General features: G+C 46.0%; 1 protein-coding gene across 1 annotated transcript; it reads right to left on the bottom strand.

The window, feature by feature from the left end:
• Positions 1–82: 82 nt before the first annotated feature.
• On the bottom strand, positions 83–10,915 carry RHOF (ras homolog family member F, filopodia associated). Its single transcript, XM_080370775.1, has 5 exons — positions 10,638–10,915; positions 10,468–10,555; positions 3,589–3,698; positions 2,689–2,823; positions 83–551 (listed from the first exon to the last, which is right to left on the bottom strand). The coding sequence occupies exons 1-5, from the start codon at positions 10,800–10,802 to the stop codon at positions 387–389; spliced, it is 663 nt and encodes a 220-aa protein (XP_080226901.1). The 5' UTR covers positions 10,803–10,915; the 3' UTR covers positions 83–386.
• Between the last annotated feature and the right edge of the window lie 1,832 nt (positions 10,916–12,747).

Below are 12,747 nucleotides of genomic sequence, written 5' to 3'. Positions count from 1 at the left end.
TGCTTGAAAAAGACAGTAAATTGTAGCTGTAACATTCCACAATTATTTTGCAGAGGGGAAAAAACCAAACAACATGAAGTCATATAGTGGCAGCTGCTGTTCATTGCAATTTAAATAGAGTCCAAGACCTGACTGCTGGTCGTTTGCAGTTAGGAGCCAAAGCCAGATGGACAAAGGCACGAGCATCAGTTAACCTTGATAAAGAGCTTTGAAAATTTTATGAGGGCAGTGCAATGAAAGTGCAAAAAATATTAAAAAATACATTTTAAAATAAACATTGTTCTGGGAATGCAAACATAATGAAAAAAGGGTCTTTGAAGTTAAGCTGGTTTTAAAAATCTGGATTGCTTGGCTGTTGTGCAGTCGATGCTCTCTTGCAGTCCAGATCATAACACTGAGCACACTGTCCGTTTCTTTTGGCGCTTGGCTTTTTTCATGGCATTCAGTGCAATGATTGTTGCTTCTTTAAAAACATTTTCTATGTTTTCACGACATTTTGCTGAGCACTCCAGATAAATTTCTGCATTGATCTGCTGACAAACTGCTTCCCCCTGGGAAGAACAAAAGGTAAGAGGAGATGTAAACCCAAACTGTGAGAGAAGAAAGGCGAGATGGGAAAGAAAGGGAATTATTTGGTACATCTTCGTATCATGAGGTCAGGGAGAAAGAGGCTGGCTCTGAGTATAGTGCTAGAATGTAAGGGGCATTGGTAATAAACTGAGGTGCTGTTAAATAAACTAGTTTATTTCCCCCTATGTTGATCTAGAGCCTGGCCTAACAGTTCAGTATTAAGAGTCTCTACAGATGTAGATTGCTGATCGTGTAAAAATATTCTCAGTATTAAATTTGTTTAAAAGAAATGCTGAGGTAGATACTTAAGTGAGGTTAAGATCTCTACACGGCAATATTTTTTCAGGTCTGACCTTAACTATTACATGATGTCACCTTTAGTAATGAATGTCACATGCAAGAGCAGAATCTGGACCAAAGCCATACCTTATTTTGCTGGTGCACATGCAGGAACCCTGACTTTTGCTTTGGAGTGTCACAAGGGCTCAGCTGAAATCCTCCTATACAGAAATGGGCACCTGCGCTTCTCAGTCTCACACAAACGCATGCAACGCAAACAGACTAGAATCAAACATTTGCATGCAGTCCTGGCTGCGTGAAATCACTACAGTGATTTCTTACTTTGCTAGTGATCTTTTTATTGTCATTGCAGTCTGCCCCCAGTTTTGAATGCCTGTGAGCCTTGGAGTGTGAATTCCAGGTGTGCAACCCACAGCTCACAAACTGCATTTATCACATTATAAGCCCTTAGAGTGGGGTCACTTGAGCACTCAGGCTTCAATAGGGGGATTTTTCTTCAGCATATTTAAGCAGTTTGTCTCCTTCCAGTTGTTTGCAAGCTGCAGTGCTGGCAGATACTGTTCAGCTCGTCTGTGCTTGGCATTGGAAGCATTGTGTCGCGTGACTCAAGATGCCATCAGCTGTAAAAGACTGAGGTAGTGTATATTTAAGGGAAGAAAAACCAAGCTGGAGGGCTCAAGCAGGAGACAAAGTTTGTACATCCTATGGGCCCTGGAATGTAATCGCATGAGACGTCAGCACTCGCCAAAAGTGTCTGTTGCTTGCTCTGGAACTCATGTGTGAGGGTAATGAAGGGCAGTTATTAATGCAAATGAGGGACAATCTGCATCTGCTCACAAAGCAACAGGATGGGGATCTCATCTTGTGTGCAAGGAAGACAAGCCAAAAGTCCCAGCGAGGTTTAGTGGTGATGCAGTTACAGCTTCTTTTCATGCTGTTTAGAAAAAGTACTGATTCGTTCAAGGGTTTAGTACACTTAACCTTGTTCCCTGGACTTGTGCATCAAACAGTTTGAAAGCTGCTGTTCTTGCTCTGAGATGAGATGAGAAGGATGGCTGTGTAGTTTAAAGAAAAAAAATTAAAAATTGGGAGACCAGAGCAGAAAGGTCTTGTATGACATGGGACAAGTTGTTCCATCATTGTTTCTCCTGTGCCTAGGGCAGCTATGCCGGTGATGTAACACTAGTTGTCTCACTGCATTGAAATCATTTGATAATATGTAAATAATTTTTTTTAAGATCCCTTCTAGAGACTTCAAAGAAAAGTCTCTTATGTTAGAGAAGCCTTGCAGATGTTTTTTCTGTTATCCTTGAAAGGATTTATTTTTAAAAAGGGTTTACGAAACACATTTTTTTCCAGAACAGTCAGTATTTTTAATCCTGTAATGTATAACCTAGCATCTCCAGTCTTTATCACAGTCCTGATCAAAGCACCAGTGATGGGAGCAATGTATGCTAATAAAAATTATGAAGGAGGGAGTCCAACAACCTTGTTAAGACTTACAGTAACAACAGTAATAACCCAGCTGTGAAAGAAAACAAGAATGAGATGTAATGAGCATAGAAGGCATAGCTAGTAGCGTCCTTTCAGTCACACCAAGATACCAAATTTCTCTTTACTTCAGTTCTAAAAATGCACCACTTCCCAAAAGGACTTACAGAAACCCCTCCAAGTGCTGACTGTCAATAATTTATCTGGGCACTGTGATCAGCTAGTTTTGGAGCATCTGTGACTGTACTGGTGAGGAGCAATGCTGCTGAAGTAAGCGTGCTTTCTCTCTTGCAAAGAGGACACAGCTTCAACTGCACTTGTACTTACCTGGTTGTAAGTAATGGGTTCCTGCTTAGAAGCCCTGAGCTTGCGCAACTGTTCTTTGTCTTTCCGAAGGTCTGTCTTGCAGCCGATCAGTACAAGCGGGACACCTCGGCAGAAGTGATTCACTTCAGGATACCACTGATGGTAGAAAAAAAAGACTCTTTTATATATGCCGCTTGCTTTTTTTTTTTTTTTTTTCCTGAAATCAAAACAATAAAGCCAAGGAACTGAACCAGCATTTAATATATGCTGCAAAAAAGTCATTAATCTAGTGGCAGGGACCCAACATGCACTATTTACGTTACAGAAATATTCAGAAGTCCTACCTAAAGTCAGCTGATTTATAAAAACATAGGTGGCATCTGTTGCTATGCCAAAGCGCTTACTTAACATCTGTTTAAATTCAGAAGAGCTCCTCTGAAGTTGTATTTAAGAGCGGAATTTGGACCAAGTCTTGCTTTGTTTTGCTGGTGCAGTGTACAGGAATGTCAGCTGCTACTTTGGAGCATTACAGAACTCCTAGTACTGGCAAGTGGTTGCTTGCATCCCTCCCCTGTAGTTAAATATGCATGTGATGGAAGTAGACTTGAATCCAAAATGTTTGTGTGCAATGTTGGTTGTGTGACATGGCTACAGATAAAGCAGTGATTTCACTGCTGGTGTTTGATCGTTTTAGTGTGCTGCAGAGCTGACCCCAGTTCTGAGCCCTTAGGAGCTGCGGAGAGGTGAGCTCAAGGTCTAAGGTCTGTGACCTGCAGCTCAGTGCGTGATGAGTGATCTGTGCATCTACACGCCCAGGGTACACGACATTAAAAGCGTCAGCTTTTTTAATCTGACATCTTGTCATGTATCGGGTGCATATAATTCATTTGAAAGGTTGAAGCAATTACAAAAGTCTCTTACCTTAGCTGCTACATTATCATAGCTAGTGGGGTTCATGACATCGTAACAAATTAACACGACGTTTGTGTTCTGGTAAGAAAGCGGTCGTAGCCGATCGTAATCCTCCTGCCCTGAAACACAGAAAATGTCTTGGATAAAAGAAATCTCTGTCCTTAAGCAGTATGATGGGAATATGTAAAGATACATGTTTGAAATCAAGAACAATGGCACTGTAATTGCACAGACTGCAGGTTTTCTGTACTTGTAAAATTCCTTCTCTGAAGTGCAGGAGAGTCCTTTTCACTAACAAGTAAATATAATCTAAAACATGTCCTTGGCAAGTTTTAATAAAAAGCCTGCTTTGTCCAACTGCTAAGTACTTAGAAGCACTTCAATCGCCGATCGCCAAATTGCTGCTCAGAAGCAAAATCAACAAGAGGAATTTGACAGTTATCGATTAAAATTTTTGCAATTTGGCAGTAGCTCCATTCTCCCAAATACATTTGTACGTGCGATGCTGTGAGAAGTAGAAATGCCGTATTTGCTAGACACAAATGCTGAAGTAAAAATCTTAGTAGTAAACTTGCTTTTCCCAGCCCAGTGACCTGAGAGGAAGCAGCGATTAGCACACCGTGCCTTTAGCACCGCTGCTCGCTGTAGCAGCATGCACGTGATTTTTACAAGACATGCTGCAACATGAGCCAGGCTTAACTGGTCTTTGAAGCAGGACTACAGAGCTCATCTTAGGGATGCTGCTGAATTCTGGAAAAGCAGGGGATTTGTCATACTTCTTATGAGGGATATTCTAGCACGTGATCTGACAAGAGGAAGCTAATTTACTTCAGACCTGTACTCCTTCCCCTTGCCATACATATGACTTCACAGTAATCACCGTGCCAGGGTCTGAAGAGGTCTTGCTTTGAAAGATTAAGTTCAAAAAAGCAGTAATTACCAGATATAGGCAATCCCTCCTGGATAAACCATTACTCAGTTTGTTCGAGATATTTGTAAAAACAGGACTCTTGGGTTTGGACCATTCTGTATTGGAGCTTTCACAAGAACAGTGTGCTCTGTGGGTGAGGTGCAGAACAAAGAAGGACTGATTCCCTCAAGGTTTAATCCAGAAATAATACACAATTGACAAAATTATCCATATTGTACAAACATTCAGAGCAAAGACTGTACTGCTTAGCCCTACTTGTTTGCAACTGATTTACCATCTTGTTGCTGAGATAATCCTCTAAATGCATTAAACACATCAGGCGCCAAACTTTTTTTTTCTTCCTAACTTTCTCTAGTGCTAAGTGCTGTGTATGATTTTCCCTGTTCAAGTTCAAGCCTCTGAGCTTCTACTAATGTAGCCTGTAAAAATCAAAAGGTCCTCCAAGTTATTGCTGGCAATTTGAGGCAGTCAGGACTGTCCCATTGGAAGAAACGTGTTCATTTGCTTGAAATCAGAACATAGAGTTAAATTCATACTCTCCTGCATGGGATAACAGAAGAGGTGTCTGATGTGACACAAATATGCTGTATCGCAAGTCAAAAACTATAGATATGCCCCAGTGAACTGCTGCACCTTCATCTTCAGAACTAGCTGTGCAGTTGTTTGGGTTTCTTAAGCAAACTGAGAAAATAAGTGCATGAGAAAATGCTGCTGAATAAAATGTGGCTCCATGCACATTTGGAATTTCAAATACAGAGCACCAAACAAGGTATAGCGCAGAGACCACAGGGGGAAGGTTAGATGGTAATTGCTTAACTTGTATGATGGTCGGATGATTGCAGCACTCACTTGGAAGGAGAGGAAGCTGTGCTTTAAGAGCTCAGATGCAGTTCTTCTGTTGCTGAGGATGTAACAGGACCCAGATCAAGCTGTGTCTAAACATTGATGTCCTTCTCACTGAAAACAATCCCTTTCACCTCCTGTCCTTAAGTGCTGCTGATGAAATGCAAGGAAGGGCCTTGGGAGACTATTTCTCTGTAAAGCTGCTCAGTCTGTGGTCAGAGCTAATTTGGCACAGATTTAGGTCTTCTAGTAGAAGAGTTTTAAAATGAAGGAACAGGGGTAGACCTAAGCAGTAACTTCATGTATATGCAAAACCCCTGAGTGTACTTCATCAAGCATAGGTAGCTGTATTCTTTCCCCAGTTAAAAAAATCATGCTATGGAAGAATCAGGTAAATATATGCCTACATGTGAGTATATCTGTGACTCTCTGCTTTCCTCAACTCACTGTAGCATCGGAGACCTTGTCTGTTTGTTTGTTCTTGAAGAAAAAACTTTGCCCAGCTGAATTAACCTAAAATTTGCTAGTTCTTTGCAAAGACCACAGTCCTGCATGCCTCTGTGATGTGTTGCGTAACCCACATCGCTGTAGTCGGGCCCTGCAGTGGGGTGGTACCTCAGGCAATGGCTGAGGGCGAACAGGAGAAGAAGTGAAACCACAGGTCTCTGTCTGACATGCATGTTCACCACTGCTCTTCCTCACCTGTTTGCCAGTTTGCCACCAAAGAAGTGCCAGCTTGTCCACTGCTTAGTCTGTAAAGGAGCTCAGCACCCACGTCATTGCCAGGAGAGGGTAAAGGACAAGAGTCAAGACCCGGCAGCCTAGGAGCCTGCCAGGACATGCTGCCCTAAGGTACAGCAGCGCTGCCCATCGCCGCCAACGGGTACGGAAGAATGTAATATCCTGCCAGCCGGTCCAGAGCAGCCTACCGCTTCCTGCGGATGGCCGTATGTCAGCTGCAACTCCACACTCGTGGTTCAGGATTGACATGCAACCTACAATGGCAAGCCCTCACAGGCACACAGAAAGGCACCTAATTATCTTTGATTTGTTATTCTGCAGGCTCTGTGGGCATACCACGGTTATTAGCTTGCCAGTTATGATTTTTCACTACTCACTTTAAAAAAAATTGGGAAATGGGCATTCTTGGCAGTTGAAGAGGACAGTAGAAGAGTAGAAATCAGTAGAAAAGGACGCTTGGCGGGGGGCACACTTCAATTAAAGCTGGGGTTTTTTTGTCTTCCTCAGGCACACCCTCCTTTTCAAAGTTCTGAAAAATTATTCTTACATATACTGGCTTTTAAAATTTCTCTTAAGGCCTCAGACTGCCACACATCTGTCATTACAGACCTGAAAAACCCCGCTGCAGGCTTCATGTGTGCTTCCTGCCAGTCAGAGAGCGAGCACCCACAATGATGAGGCATTTACTTCCTCCTCAGCCTTCTGCGCCCAGCAGAGCTCTGCTCTTTGGTCTGAGAAGTCCTGCACTGAACAGCATCAGAAATTGAACCTCGTGTCTGAACTGCCAGCGAAAGCATCAACACTACTCCCGTAGTATGTAAAAAAAACAGAGTTAATTTACCTCTCAATGCCTTGGCCTCTATCAAGCACAGCAAGAAATGGAAACTTTTAATTGAATAAGCAGCTGCAAAGCCTGTTCGCAGGTGAGACAAGTGATATTACAAAGCCTTTACTCATTGCGTATACATACCGCCAACTTCCTGTGACAGCAAGAGGTGTCTCTGACAAGGAGGACAGAGTAACATAGTATAAAAGTCTCACAAAAGTTGTTTTTCTAGCCTAGTTTAGACTAACTTATTAACTTCATTTGTTACCAGAATTCTTGTCAAGAAAAAAAATAACTTTTGTAGCTTTAAATGTTTGATTCTTAGGTTCTTTGAGTCCTTCTCCTTCCCTAAGGAGGACAAGCTCCAACGCTCAAGCTGCACTGCACAGAACTTGAGAATACAAAGAATCCTTCTACCTTTAAACAGTTACACAGTTTAAACAGAGCTGAACTTGTCCTTTACCCTCCCATGATGCTGAAGTACATGCAACTGTTGCACTTAGTAAGATCCTAAAAATATTGAAGTCCTTTCTGCAATGGGTCCATCATGAAGATCCTGTGACACTTTTTAGGAGAACAGCTTTGCCTTCTCTCCTGCACTGCTACACAGCAATTAGTTGAAGACCTTCACCTCAGAAATAGTTTAGCATCCTTTTGATCACATTTTAATGATTTTATGATAATTTGAATGATTTGGGAACCTTTCAGACTAAGAAGCAAAACACAAGCTGTCTTAGGATTTTAGAGAAGAGCAGGGCCAATTCAAGCAGTTCAGTAAGTTGGAAGAGGACTCATAAAACACGGCCAATATGGCTGCACCACTCCACTTCCAGTAATAAGCAGTTATGTTTAGACTTCTCTTTAAGCTGCAATTGCTGCTGTATGCTTACCCCAGAGCATCATCACCCAGCTGAGAGAGAAATTTAATGAGCTGCTGCTGCATGATATGACAAAAGCAAGTCAACATAGTGAAACACCAATTCCAAAACTGCATCTCCCGTGCTGCATCCACACAGCAGGACAGGAGCTCTCCTGTCTCCAGAACACTGAGCTGAAACTCCGGACAGTCCCCTTGTTCTTACTGCACAATTTGAACTCAGAGGACAGGACCTAGCTCTTGGTCCTAGTCCAAACCTTAAGGAACTCAACATCAGTTTTCTATTATTAAAAACAGGATGGGATTAAAGTATGTACTCAGGTGAGTTCTTCCTCTAGTGTAACTTCCAGCTTCAGAAAGAGGATGAAAAGCTGCTTGAATTAGAGTATGATACAGATCTGTAACATAAAACTATGTAAGCAGCTCTGAAAAAGAACCAAAACTCAAGTCTTTCTCCATCCCAAGCAAATGCCTTAACCAAGGTGGCAATGTCCCCCCTTTCTCCGCACCTCATAATCTTCATGTGTCTCATGCAAAGCAAAACAGATTTAATAGGAAGGGAGGAGACAAGTGTCAGCAGCCTCTAGCAACTTCTTGCCTGGTGGTTATGATGCTGTTTTGGGAGGTGAAATATGTTTGGTTTCAAGGTTTCCAGACAAGAGATGGAAAGCAATTGTTCTTTCATGGCAAAGAGCTCTACCAACTACACAACAATGGTATCTCCACTTCCTGAATTGTCTTATGAGACACAAAATATGTCCCAGTGCTCTTATTTATAGTTGTAAACTAAATGTGGAAGGGCAGAAGGGTAGATGCTTTCTGCTAAAGTTGCACACCTGAACAAGGAAACAAGGTAAAACTGGAGCCAAACTTTTTAGCAGGGCCTGTTGCAGTAGGACAAGGGGTAATGGTTTTAAACTAAAACAGGGTAGATTTAAACTAGATGTAAGGAAGACATCTTCTACAGTGAGGGTGGTGAGACACTGGCACAGGTTGACCAGAGAGGTGGTAGATGCCTCACCCCTGGAAACATTTAAGGTCATGCTGGATGGGGCTCTGAGCCACCTGATCTAGTTGAAGGTGCCTCCATTCACTGGGGCAGGGTTGGAGTAGATGGCCTTTAAAGTTTGCTTCCAGCCCAAACTATTCTATGATAAGCCACCAGTGCCCGGTTCAGCAAGCACTCTCGAGGCTGCTGGCAGCTGTAGGTCTTGCGCAGAGCTGAAGTCCCTGCATGATGCAAGAAGCTGAGCACTTATGTCAGGCTTGCGAGAGTTTAGTGCTGCATTGCTGAACCTGCCCTACCTACCGCCATTTCTGGATCCAGCCCATGTTCTTTAAAGCCCGGAAGAGACTCAAAAAGCAAACGTTGGAAGCTGCAGCACAGTAATGTTAAATGAAAGCCAGCCATGTTATTAAGAAATGCGTGACAGGCAAAAATGCCACACTGACAGTGAACAAACACAAAAACTAGACAAGTTCACTGTGGCAAGTCCTTTGTGCCACCACAGTGTATTAAGGAAATCCCTCTTTGGTTGCTTACACTAGATTTCAGCTCTTCTCTCTTCCTTTAAGACTCAAACACAAAAGCCGTGCCATTCAGTAGAAGCTACATTATCCAAATCTTGATAACAAATCTTGACTTGAGAACAGTAAAATTGACACAAGAAGATATATTGGCAAATTGGGTACTCAGGATCTTACTATACTGCACTAAAGATTAGCAATAAAATTCACTTCTAGATTAAAAAACTTGAAAATTATCTATTCAGATATCGTGTACAGTTTGCAAGAAGATAAGCGCGTTTTACTACTATTAAAAATTAGTATGGACTGCATTCAGTTCTTATTTATGTTGGTATAAATTTGGAACAACTCCACAGGCTTGAGGAGAAACAGATGATTTACAGAGCTGAAACAGAGCATGTGTCAATTTTAGAGCTCATTTAGGAACGCAGCTGGATAACAAGAGTCTAGGTACTTTGAATTAAGTTGAACACAAACCATTTCACAAGTTCCTCAAATGAACCCAAGCAAACTACCAGCATTTTCAAACGGCTTTTACTGCTACAGCCTTTTTATTCTGAACACAAACCAGCCTTTTTCTCGTTCGCTAGTCGATCACACGTGGCAGGAGATTAAAATATTTTCCCAGTTGATTGTATTATGCTTTCCATCTGGGAAATGGGTTTTAATACCTTCAGATATGTTTGCTATCTGATGCGATTTTCTCAATAAACTGGGTTGTTAAGATAATGAACGAATGCAGGGCCAGCACTGCCAGCAGACAAGGGACCTCTTTTTTTCTGTCATGCACATTTATGCTTGCAACAGGTAACGGTTGTTGATTTGTTTGTACTTTAACCTCTTGCAGCCTTAACCACACTATCACGTTAAAAGTACGCTTGCATAAAAGCAATTTGAGAATATGTCCAGCTTTACAGCCTTCAGGTATCGGTCTGGCTTAAGCTGACATTGCAACAGGTGCTGGAACAGAAATACAGGCACGTTCACAGGACCAGCATTTTACACCGGTTGAAGCAGTTTGTGCTTGTTTGACTGAAATTCCGAGGCGCGGGGGCCGGGCTGGGGCTCAGCACCGTGCCCTGTGCCCTGTGCCCGCACCGCCGGCGCTGGTAGCGGGGCCGCCCGAGGTGAGGAAGCCCTTACCTGCCGTGTCGTACAGGGTCAGGGTGACCTCCTTCTTGCCCACCGTCACGCTGGTAGTATACTTCTCGAAGACGGACGGCGCGTATTGCTGCAAAGGGAGAAGCAGCTGCAGGCAGGGGCAGGCAGGCAGCGCCGGGCGGGCCCCAGCCCCCGCGCCCCCGGCCCCTCACCTCGGGGAAGGTGCCCTTGGCGTACACCATCAGCAGCGACGTCTTCCCGCAGCCGCCGTCCCCCACGATCACCACCTTCAGCTCCCTCCTGCCCGACGGGGCGGCCGCGCTGCCGCGGGAACCCGCCGCCGCGCCCTCGGCCAGGGCCCCGTTGGCCGCCGCCATGGAGCGGAGCGCGGCCGGGCGGGACGCGGCTGTCCCGGGCCGCCTCAGCGCGACGGGCGCCCCGGGGCCGGCAGCGCCAACCGCGCCCCGCCGGGGGATTGGCCGCGCCGCGAGCGCCGCCGCCTCAGGTGCGTCAGGGCCCCGCCCGGGACCGCGCCGCCGCCTCACCACGCGGAGGGCCCGGGGGTGCTGCTCCCCCGAGCCCGCTCGGCGGCCTCGAACCCCCCTGGCGGCCCCGAGCTCCCCTGGCGGCCTCGAATTCCCTTGGTAGCCCCGAACCCTCCTGGTGGCCCTGAATCCCCCTCGGCGGCCTCGAACCCCTCGGTGGCCCTGCACCCCTTCGGTGGCCCCGACCCCCCCCTGCTACCCCGAGCCCTCCTGGTGGCCTCAGACCCCTCAGTGCCCCGAGCTCCCTCGGCAGCCTTGAACCCCTTCGGCGGCCCTGAATCCCCCAGTGGCCTCGAGCCCCCTTGGTAGCCCCAAACCCCCCTGGTGGCTCCGAATCCCCCTTGGAGGCCCTGAGCCCCCCTGGTGGCCTAAAGCCCCCCCCCGGCGGCCCCAACCCCCCCTCAGCAGCCTCAAACCCCTCAGTGGCCCCGAGCCCCCTCAGCAGCCTTGAACCCCCCCCCCCCCCCCCCCGTGGCCCCGAATTCCCCCGGCTGCCCCAAATCTCCCCCGGCAACCCCAAGCCCCCTGATGGCTTCGAACCCCCCCAGTGGCCTCAAACCCCCTTGGTAGCCCCGAACCCCCGCAGCGGCCCCAAATCCTCCAGTGGCATCAGCTCCTCACAGGCGTCCCTCCCCACAGCCCCATCCTGCCGGTGCCACCAAGGCCTCCATCCACCTGGGGCCGCTGGGCCTTGTGCTGCCCACCCGCCCGCCATGCTACCCACGCTTGGGTGCTCAACCCCATCCAGCAGCTGTGGCACCAGCGGCCTCCCCTCCCCGGCCTCCCCAGTTCCTCCAGGGAGGCCCTTTGGATCTCAGGCTCTGTCTTGGTTCACCCCAAGCCGCCAGCAGCTGAGAAGACATCGTCCAGTCCATCCTCAACATCTGTAGCAGTGGATCCCCGTCATGATGGCCAAGGGGAGAGCGTGCAGGGCTGGCCGTGGTGAGGGGGAGGCAGAGACCCCCTCGGGCACCCCCTGAAATGCCTCTTGTTGCTGGCACGTGGAACAGCACTGACTCTGCCTGTATTCTGCTGTATTGCTTGAGCAGGAACCGACAGCTCTGCTCATTGTGTGTTCACCAGTCCCAGCCCATCCAAGCTGAGCTGCGATGAAAATAAACCAAAATTTTACATTTTAATTGTAGAGATGTGGCGGTCAAAGGCACCTACTTGGCGTTGTTTTGTAGCATGGAAGGCAGAGGATCACAACAGCCGGACACATTGGGCTCCAACAAGGTCAGAGGAGCGACACTGTGTTCACATCAGACCTGCTCAAGTGCCAGTCTATCACCATTCTGCACAAAAAAAAATATATTTCTTTCCTAGCAGGGGTCAACAGTGTGCTCCGTCTCAAATAAACCCCGTTAGCCCTTAAGAAATCAAAACTGACTCTGAAATCTTTGAAAATACCACTTGTGGGAATAGCAACAAACCCCCAAGGGCATGCTTGAGTGTAGCAAGATCATTTAATTCAACTAAGGGGAAAAAAAAAAAAAAATCACAACTCGGGGTTTGTATTTTCTCCTGCACGGTTGTGTCACTAGATGGCCTTCCAGACCGAATGCAAACAGGACTGCTCTCCCCATCTCTTTCAAGGAAAACTGCTTTGTGCAGAGGGCGAACAAAAGCTAGAAAAGGGTATTTTGGGGATGGGGGGGCGTGTAAATACCCAACAAAGTGTCATATAATTAAAATAAAAATAATAATGGTAAGAATGATAATAATGATAATGATGATGATTGTGTAACAACAACAACAATAATAATAAAACAACAAC

The sequence above is a fragment of the Falco punctatus genome (genome assembly GCF_963210335.1).
Source record: "Falco punctatus genome assembly, chromosome: 1".
NCBI classification, from domain to species: Eukaryota; Metazoa; Chordata; class Aves; order Falconiformes; family Falconidae; genus Falco; species Falco punctatus.
This window is presented reverse-complemented; position numbering and strand designations above follow the sequence as displayed.

Bases quoted from the DNA above. Each gene is read 5' to 3' on its own strand.
- RHOF (XM_080370775.1), bottom strand. From the start codon at position 10,802: ATGGCGGCGGCCAACGGGGCCCTGGCCGAGGGCGCGGCGGCGGGTTCC. The intron at 2,824-3,588 runs GTAAGAGACTTT...TTCTACCATCAG, and splicing joins ATGATAATGTAGCAGCTAAG to TGGTATCCTGAAGTGAATCA. The intron at 552-2,688 runs GTAAGTACAAGT...TGTTCTTCCCAG, and splicing joins AACCCATTACTTACAACCAG to GGGGAAGCAGTTTGTCAGCA.